The 10,715-nt window shown below is 36.1% G+C and overlaps 2 protein-coding genes across 2 annotated transcripts in view; both read right to left on the reverse strand.

The window, feature by feature from the left end:
* Window positions 1-3,993, reverse strand: part of LOC149815761 (uncharacterized) — a 46,958-nt gene extending 42,965 nt beyond the window's left edge. Inside the window, exon 1 of the mRNA XM_089989465.1 lies at window positions 3,772-3,993. Within this exon, the coding sequence (XP_089845591.1) occupies window positions 3,772-3,941 (170 nt within the window). The 5' untranslated portion in view covers window positions 3,942-3,993. The remainder of the gene's footprint in view (window positions 1-3,771) is intronic.
* Window positions 3,994-9,019: 5,026 nt separating this feature from the next.
* On the reverse strand, window positions 9,020-9,493 carry LOC149815762 (uncharacterized). Its single transcript, XM_089990626.1, has one exon. The coding sequence runs from the start codon at window positions 9,491-9,493 to the stop codon at window positions 9,020-9,022; it is 474 nt and encodes a 157-aa protein (XP_089846752.1).
* Window positions 9,494-10,715: the final 1,222 nt, after the last annotated feature.

Here is a 10,715-nt window from a genome sequence, read left to right on the forward strand (position 1 = left end):
TGTTATGGTTTGTCCCATGTAAAGCTTATAAAATGAGTTCAAGAGAAAACCATGTTGTGAAACTTGGAGAGAAAATAGACAATGGGGATTCCAGAATTTGAAAGAAAACTATAGACAGCATCAAGTAAGATCTTGTTAACCAACTGATTCTGATAACATAGATGGGAAGAAATAGCAGACGTGCTCGTATGGATGCATGCATGTTTTTGTTGGGAGCATCTTTGAATGTGCACTGGATGCATGATGTGTGTTTCATGGCATGGATTCTTGTACAGTTCATGGCAAAGAAGCACATAAAGGATGGAATTTGAATATTGGAAGTTCAGATCCTAACAGAACCATAACAATAAACACAACGCATACAAAGCCTCAAAACATTGAAATATTTAGATTTAAAGCCAAATTGCATCTTCCCACAGTAATTCCAATGCACCCAACACCCTTAATCATACCTAAAACATCCACAACCCTCTCATTCAATTTTGAAGTTTCATACTTGACATACTTTTTGGTTGGCATAAACTTTCTACCTGTTTACTAACAATATGTCAAACTACGTCTCTATTACATATTGCAACAATAACAGCGATGCTAATCAGGGGTAGACAACAGGTCCATTAGGCCTTCAGGTCACCAGGTTGTCTTGGTACTTTGGTCCAGCTTGGGCCAATACTTTTGGCCAACCCTAATGTCCCAATACCACTTTCGAAAGTTCCTAAAAAATGAACTAAATGTTAAACAGAACAGCATGGGTTGCAGCCCAATTTACCAGCATAGCAACTCAACATACAGGCCCATGGACCAGACATCTATGCCTAAGCACAATAACACCTGATTCTGAACTCAGCCTGACAATTGTCAGACAGGAACTTGTCAGGTCTGAGTCAACCCAAAAAACCTGATGAATTGGACCTTATTGATGCAGGTCTGCCTGCTGCTCACCAGTGTTTTAGGATGTGTACACCTCTACACCTTGAAGCATATGCATTGAGACATTTTGAGGATAAAATGCATTGCTTTGGATGAAAAAGCACTTCATGATTAGAGGAGGTCAATGTGTTTTTGACTTCTTTGGATATTTGGACTCCAATTTTGCCTTATGCCAATTCTGTTCTGTGTTGTTAACCAATCTCAATTCTAAGCATCCTTCTAAATATTGTCTTTTTTGCATAAGCCTGTTTGGCAAATTTTAAGGCTTACACTTTGGTGCACCTTTCCACAAGCAACTTCACCACTGCTTCACCTCACTGGTTACATTCACCACCAATGTTGATTGAAAAGTTAGAATGGACCACAAATCCAGCCCAATCCAATAAATCTACTATCCTCACATCCTACTATGAAGTATGAACCCAAAAGAGGAACAGCTTTTATGTTAAGGTTAGATCTAATTTAGGTCTTTCATTTCTGGATTCATATTTGGGTTATGCATATGCAAACAGGATCTATAACTAATCTTTCTGTTTTTTCCATGTAGAAAGCTAGAGATTGACCAAAATTTTGGTAGTTTATGCATTTTACAAGGTCAAATCACTTTTCATTCTAATGGATGCTTAATGAGTACTGCCATAAACATCAAAATGCTTTCCTAGATACCACAGTCCACCTTCACAAGAGAAAAATGTTCTCCTACAGTGAATCTAGGTAAGATTTTGAGTCTAACTAATGTTTTCAGCTAGAAGAATGGAAAATTCTATCTAGTTTAAGTGGTACCATAGCAACCAGATCTAGTGTCTTTGGTTCATATTCCTCATTTATGGAGTCAATTGCCACCAAGCAACAATGAATGTCATGAACCAACCACTCATACAAGACAATAACATACATGCGGATTTGCGCAAATCTGATCCAAGCCAACTTGACTGAACCAGAAATCGACGAAGCCCATAAAGATGTACACCCAAGGAGAGTAGATCAGGTGTATGATAGATATGATTATGAATGAGGTATTCAAGTTTCATACCAGTTTTGATGACTACTTGAAGAATTATCAGGATGGGCCTTGTTGTAAACTGAATATAGAATGATATAGATCCTATTTGCACTCAAGTATGAGGGTAAAACTATCTTGACAACCATGATAATGTGCCTCAAGCTGAACCTAACATCTATTCCTTATTGAGAAAAGCCTTCACATCTATTCTCATTCCCATTTTTCTAAATATACATTTTATCTCAAATTTCTAAAAGGGTGGGCTCTACCTTCATCTGGTTATCCCTAAGAGAATGGTTGAAAACACTCAACCTAAGGACCATAGCAGAAAAATAACCACCTAACCTTGTCAAGCACTGGTCTTAGTGACTGATTTAGCACATAAAATGCCTTCTTATTACAACAGAAACAATCATACTAATGCAAAAGGGAATATGAGATACAAGCTAATAATTTACCAATACTCAATGTCAAATTCAATACTTATACTAAACTCTTTAATACTAATGCCTCTAAGTGTTTGTTTCAGCCCCAAATAAGGGAAAGAGGTCTAATCGTAAGAAATGGGCCTCTCTTCCCACAAGGGCTGAAACAAATGCCCCGTGAGAAAACAACAGTGGGGCCCGTAGGCTTGCACACAAAACAAGGGCTTTCCTATGAAAGCTGCATCGCACCCATGGGAGTGCCTTTTGCGTGGACGATATCCCACCACCATGGGTGTAACAAAAGCACCCTAATAACTAAAAGTAGAAAAAACTTGAAAAAAAAACTTCCCTATCATCAGAACCTGGAGCATCATTGTGCAAGAATCAAGAACCGATAAACAGTACTGTTTCTGCCAACTTCTCGGATAATTCAAAAGACCCCACAACTGAATGCATACTTTGAAGTACTCTCCGTCAAGTCTCCTTAGATTGTGTTTACCATCAAATTTATAGTTCGTAACTTCCATAATACTGCACAATAAGTTACTTCTACAATATGATATCATTAGAACAGTTAGTGTTTTCCATATTACAGACATTTTATCCTCGCAACCTTAGGTCCACTACCACTTCTTGCACCTCAATAACAATTGTGCAGATGCCAAATCAACATGGTGAATCCAGAAATGAACGTGGAACTTATTCGAACAAACTCATAGAGCCCATAAGTTTTTGCTTAACTTTCTGATCAAACCACTTATAAATGTATGATTTATCTTACAAACAAGAAATTTTCAAATACATTTCAACAATTACTTGCAAAATTGTCGGACAGCGCAATACAGTAGGCAGCATATTCCCTACTTTTCTTCTTCCCTTTCTATTTTCCGTTTCAATATGAAAGTTGGGGCTGAAATTTACAGAGTGCTTGCGAAAGGAGCTAAAACAGCAAGAACTTTACCGATCCGGCCATCACACTGCACTTCGAAAATGACAAACACTCTAGAAAATCTGAGGCACAAAAATTTTCGATGAAATACAAGCGAGAAACTAACACCAACCACATCGCAAAATCATGTCCGCCATTATAACAGTATAAACTACAACAGAATAAGTCGATCAACTTTGATAATTACCGCCATCCTTCACAACCATGCCATGAAATCACACTGAAACTAAAAGGAAAAAAGACAACAAAAATCACTCGATCTGAACCAAAGAAACCACAATTCAACAGCAAAAAAAACGAGGAAAATAAGATAAAACGGGAAACTATTCACATCCATAATTCAGCGTCTAGAAATTCAGGGAGTTTTCGATAAACAATACGAGAGCGATCGGTAAACATTACGGAAAACGATCCCAAATTAGAGGATCGATAAAGGAAAAGGAGGAGGAGGAGGGAGAGAGTACCATGTGGTGAAGAGCTTGAGAAATTGGGCGACGGAGAAGGCGAGAAGGGCGGAGAGGAGAGGGAGATTGGTGGCAAGAGAAGGCAGCGGGCGGAGGGAGGAGGCGATGACGCTCAGCCGGTGGTAATGGACGGACGACGATCCGTCGGCCGCCGTGATCACTTCGTCCATTCGGTCGTTTTTTGCCCTCACACCCTCTCTCGCCTTCTTCTTCTTCCTCTTCTTATTCTTCCGTGTTTTTGTTGTCCGATAAATAGCATCCACGGAGTGGGTCCCACGTATTTTCTCTCTCTTCTGATTTTATTCTAATTGGTGGGTCCGGGACTGACAATCCGAATTCGCTTGCTCCCTTCTTAACAGGTGGGGCCCATCCTCACCTTTGGCTATCGGGTAGGCATTACTGAACCTGACCAAATCGGACATTGCTTAATCGGATACGGATCGAGGCAAACTTAAATCTGGATCCGACTAGCTAACTGGATTTATTTTACATGATATCAGATTTGGATTTGGTTCTGCCTTGAATTTGGGTGTCAGAACTCTTCGATTATGGATACGAGTCTGATTACTAATATAGTAATCAGACCATTTTCTCATATAAACCTGAATAATAGGATTCGGACTCAAATCCTATTTGTTGGGCATTCCCTCGTGGTGTTCTTAAGGGCACAACCAGGCATCTCGCTAGGACTGCCGGCGGTGAACGGGTTGGGTGGGGTGGCCTCAGGTTTGGTTCAAGGCTGGTTATATATGGGTCCGAATGGATCGGAGATCATGGTATACTGAATTCAACTTTGAATTCTAGGAAGCAAGGCTAAACTGGAATTCAAAATCACAATAGCTCCAATATCTTGGAGTCGAATCCATATTTGATTTCTATATGACTACTGGATCCAATATCCTGGAGTTGAAGGAAGGCTATTTTTGCATATTCTAGGGTTTCTTTGCACTCCTCAACTTTCTTGATCTTTCATAAAAAAAATTCAGTGACTTTTCGACCATTTGCATAACTTCATCATTGAGTTTTTTATATTCATCATTGACAAGTTTTTCGATAAGTACATTCTTAATGAGTTTTTTTACCTATATTTTATGCAAACTTTTTCATTCTTGCAAATATTGGTCATCCTCATAAATTTACAGTTTTACCTATTTAATTCAAATTGATAATATTTACACAAATCACTTGTTTACAGTATTTACAAAATTCACTTGTTTATAGTTTCACTTATTTATAATTACACAATTCACGTGTTTACAATTACACAATTCAAATTGATAGTATTTACACAATTCATATATGAAATGAAGTTAAACATACAAAATTTGTAAAACCTCATTAACTGTTTAAATAACATCTTTCACTTACAAAACATAATTTACATATCATAGAATATTTAAAGAACATCTAAAATTTAAATCCTTAAAGTTTGCCAATTCATACAAATTTATATTAACTATTCAAACTAAACTCCTCATACTTGTCCACGTCTCAGCTATCGAGACATCATCGCCCGACACCTCAGAGACCAATGTCTCCTCAACCTTCACATTTTCATTGGCCTTTGTATCATCTATGTTCTGCTGCAGCTCATTTTCATTCTGTCTTTCTGTCGATCTTCTTTTTGGCACCCTCCAAAGTCTCATTCTTCATGCTTTCATAGAATTTGATCATACGCTTCATGTACTCTATATTTTTGAAAAAGAGTTATTAACAAACAACTAATTATAGCTTATATTTCAAATAATTAAACATTACATGACACATAAGCGCATACCTACGTAAAGTTTAATTCTCAATTTTTGTCAAAGTACTACATGTATAGTAGGATCAATATATTATAATCATAGCTGTAACCATCATATACCAAGTTAAGAACATGTACATGCACGAATTGAGTTAACATACATTTGCAAAGTAATTACCTATTTGGTTATTGAGAAATACTCCCCATGGTTTCAGTTGCTCAATCGTGGTAACAGTTGTAGTCAAACCATACCGAAAAAATTGAATCGCTAAAAAAAGCGAGTTAACAAATATATGTGAAAAGCAAGTACATTATTACCACAAGAATCAATATTATAAATGCGACTAAAAATATCTTACCACAAGAATCAATATTATAAGCTGACAACAATATACTTGTGTATCTTCCATTCAGGAAAGTGTTAGCTGCCATAAAAACTAAAGGGCGTCATTTCAAAAACTCATTGATGCTTGAATGGAAGAATAAGAACATGTACTAAAATCAATCTTTCTGATTGTTCTGAATATACCCTAATAATCATCGATTATCCTTCATCAAATGATCCAAATAGGTGGAAAGCATTCTCAAGGACTCTTCGAATGAACCATATAGTACCTACTTAATATATTTTCATTGACGCCATGCTTGTTTGTAAGTAACCTCCACACCTTTCTCTTGATTGATATCATTTATGAATTCTCTTGGAATTCTCTTCGAGTTGTGTACACGTTTATGAATAATATCTGAAATCCACTTGGAAGATATTTTTCTACTACAAGTTTGTCCAGTGGTCTACCGCATGCATGCTCACTTTGATACTTTTTTACTTAAAAGAACATTGCTCTACGCACCTTTGTGCAATGAATCTTCCAAGGGCAATCAACCATAAATTGCGGGTTCTTCCGCGTGTATACGACAATGACATTATTATTGCAGTCATTTATGAATTTTGCTTTATAATTATTCATGATTACATGATCTTTCAAAAACTCATGACAATGCGGAAGATCATTAAACCTTTTACCGAAAGCAATTTATTGATCATTTAAGTCTGTTGTTAGCCAGTGAAAATTGTTCACAATTATTAAGATGTTTGTTACGAAATTCGTTATACAAACGAGATGTGTTTGCTTCAATGATTTTCAATTGCTATTGATTGTAAGAGAATCCATTAAACGAGAATATATTCAATCATGTCTAATTAATGTAATAATAAAAAACAATTATACTACCCAACAAATGTTCATACAGCATATACAACATATCAAGGGTTCGACTTCTCAAATGTCATTTGTGCATTGCTTTCACCAGCTATTATTTTTCACATGTCACCATTGTCTTCATTTTCTCCCATCGATATTATATAGTCATCATCATCAATAGCAGCCAATTATCCACTATCAACGTGATCATTTCTACTACTAATTGATTGTTCGATTGTACAAACTAAATTAATATTTATTGTATCTATCACTTTTTTTGCTTCCATGCATTCAACATGTATGTATTTCCAATATTTAAGATTAACCATAAAACTTCGCATATATCATTGCATATACATCTCAAGCATAAATTATAAAGTCCAACAACTTTTACATAGCTTTGTCATCTGCCCGAGAAGATTGGATGTTAATGGTGATGAAAATCAATGACAATGGTTTGCCCACATGGTTTCATATCCTCTGGAGTGATCCTTTGATCATATACAACATCAATTGTTTGTTCTTCATTGCCTCAACGTCGAACATCTATATCCCTAATTAGTTCGGGCAAATGCATGCCCTTAATGTTTAAAATGTCAATATCATTTACTGTTTAAAATAATTGGATTATCGCCAAATGACTGAGCTCGATAAATGGTGTCTCTGATAGATGAACATTCTCCACAAGATTTCTATTATTTCATTCATCAATTGTTTCTTGTTTAACTTTCAAAAGCAACAATATTTTCAACTATGCAAGCAACTAAGTAAATATCACAACTAAATAATATAGATTTTATATCATCATTGTCCAAGAGATCTAGCAATACATGTTGGCTATCTGATTTTGAAGAACAGCCACATCTAATTTTACGAGACATCAAAGCTACAAATTTTTTATATGTGCAAATTTTAGTCAAACATTTGCAAAGTTTCAAGGTTTAAGTTTAACATGATGTTCACAAATATTATTATATAAACTTCGTGTTCAACCTCCTTTTAAGTGAGAGTTTGCAATACATGATGGGTAAAGCGATGTATTGCGCAAACTTTATGAGTTTCACAAATACGAAGAGTAAAAAAAATCCTACCAAAGTTGGTTATTTAAGATTTTGGACATGAGGCAAATTTCAAAAATTATGACAAATTAGAATAGGATGAAACATATTGTTTTTGTCATACGGTTATTTTTGGAAAATTATTTACCTAAATAAAAGAACTTCCCATTGTCAAAATGTCTAAAGTGCTGCATGGAAGATTAAGAAGGAAAATTTACAGTTTGCCATGTTATAGATGGGTCAATATAGGCTTAATTTTATGCCTATAAAGCAAAAGGAAGTATATATTTTACCTTTTATTTTAATTCTTAAAGCAAAATGATAATCTATTAATCATATCCATCTAGGACTAACTACCTTTGCTCAGACTCAGCCAAAAATAAAAATCTTTTTTCTTTATGCTTTCACTTTTGTTTGGCTAGGATATGCCTAATTTGATTCAAACTGCTCACAAATCGACAATATTCAAACTTGGTTGAGAGACAAAGCACATAATTTGGTTTAGTTTGACGTACAAAGAGAGTATAAAATTCTGAATCTTCAACAGCACCAGGTTAAAGACCGTGTACCACCCAGGTGGTATCCCATGCGGTAAGCGGGGTCCTGTGCCATGCTGAAGGCCCAGGTTCGAATCCCTCTGCCACATGGGGCTTAAGAGATATCTGGCAGGGGTCTGCCTAACCCCAGTTTGCCTTTAAAAAAAAATGTTGAAGACCATGTAATTTTGCAACTGAAACACACACCAATTTGTTTTTGCCAGATGCACAAAATAAATAAAAAAATTGAACAAGGAATCAGCCTTTTCTTTCTTTCATTTCCCGTGTGAAACACACACATGCACACACATATGTGCATGCAAGTGCGCATGAAGAGAGAGAGAGAGAGAGAGGGGAGGGGGGCTTCTTCAACTATACCATTTCTTCCTCTCAGGAAGAGGATGAGAGAACTGCGTGCTTGTATCAAGCAAGAAACACACTGCACACACACAGGCACCCATGCACACCCCCACATGCAAAGAAACATGGCTTCTTCAACAATACCATTTCTTCCTCTCCAGTTTCAAGGAGAGCATGAGAGACCTGCATACTTGTCTTGCACAAAGAAAAGTTCACTCTTCTAATATTGAAGATAGAAAGTTCACACAAAACATACCCATCAAGGTTGAGCCTCGAACTTGCACACACAAAATTAGGGGACAACAAATAAACAAGAACCAAGTTTCCACAGAATGCAAAGAAACATCAAAATGATATGTGTCGACGGCAAATAGGGCAAGTTGGGTTCCTTGCCATCCAGGCGAGAATGCATGCTTCATGATAAACATGAGCACAGCTCAATTCAAGAACCTGCCGACCAGGTAGATATGTTTCCAAACATATGCTGCATGAGTTGTTCATCTCACTTTCATCGACAAGCATGAACCTCAGACTATTTTCAGAGCTCCCATCATGAATTGGTGAATCCTCATCCTCTATATCATCAACAGTGAGGACAACTGTTTGAAACTCACCCGGCCCATCAATCACAACTAGTGGATGTTCACGAGGAGCACTGCCAAAAGGGCGAACAACAAAATTTACCTCTAAATTGACATGGCCAAAATGCCCCCCATCGTCCTCTCTGATGACCTGGTTTCTAGCATGCTGGCCCTGATCCTCATTAGGGCTACCCCTTCTCGATTGCTCTCCATTTCCATTGCTGCCACTAGTTGACATCTTGACGAAAAGAAGGCAACAACAACAAAATCCTAGAGAGAAGCAGACTCATGCACATTGAGGATTTTAGCCTTTCTAAGATGAAATGTGAAAACTTTTCCATATATACTAGAAGCATTCACTATTTATGGTATTCGACTGTAACCGACATAAACACTCTTCTCATTAAAGTAAATTTCATTACTCCCTAGAGCCACCTTCTAGGAGCATTTTTGGACATTAATTTGGCGTGTTTTACCTTTAAAGTTAACGGAAGCAGTATCTTCTTCTTTCTAAAGAGCATTTAAAATAGTCATTTAAAGATGGATATGAATTTACAAGTCTGTAGAACATGATTTTTACTTAGTAAATGACTACTTAGTAAATACGCAAGATTGGTGAATTCAGAATTTTTTGTTTTACTAAATTAATCTTTGATTACTGTCCATTTAAGGTTATGTAAACATCAATTATATGTCAAGTTTTTAGTTGCAATCATAATGTTAGCTTGTGTTCAAATACATTCAAAGTAGGTTTGATGCTCGTATTAGTAGTTCCACGGTAATTTCCTTGACAAATTCAATTATAGATAGTTGGCGTGTCTAGTAAGGAAGGAAACAACCTAAAGGGATTTTACCATATATGACGTTACATAATTACTTTTTGAAGTTGCTACAAATGCGTGTGAAACTATAATAAGCAAAGAAAAAAACAGATAATTAATAATATTTTGCCTTGCATCTCTAAACGTCATATACCATGCACCTCTTTATTATGTTAGCAAGGTGAATTTGATTCCCCTAAATTTGGAGCTTTGGGTGAACCATACTTGTTCTCCGTCTTGGCCAATTACTTGGAAGTATTTTTTTAGCCCTCTGTAAACAATTTCATCCAGAATAAATGTGACTTTCAAGAGTCCAAATTCGTAACTTCGAAAGCAATTTTAGATTGAACTTGATAATTTCAATTTGTGATTTGAGTGTTATTTGCAGACAGTTTGGCTACATTTTATTGAATAATTTTGAACAAAACTTGAAGTTACTTGAGTTTTGAATTATTTTAGTGGCTTTATTTTTTCTCTTCCTAGAAAGTGTATCCCTTTTTTAAAGGGTAACAGAAATTTATTGATTCTAATATCAAAGCACCCAACTATTGGATTTATTTCAAGTAACTTTTATGCAATTTACAGATTTCAATTGCCAACCTGGCAATAAAGCTATTACTTTTAAATTTCCAACTAGTA

This window comes from Nuphar pumila, chromosome 15, assembly GCF_984573655.1.
Source record: "Nuphar pumila chromosome 15, dmNupPumi1.hap1.1, whole genome shotgun sequence".
Classification (NCBI taxonomy): Eukaryota; Viridiplantae; Streptophyta; class Magnoliopsida; order Nymphaeales; family Nymphaeaceae; genus Nuphar; species Nuphar pumila.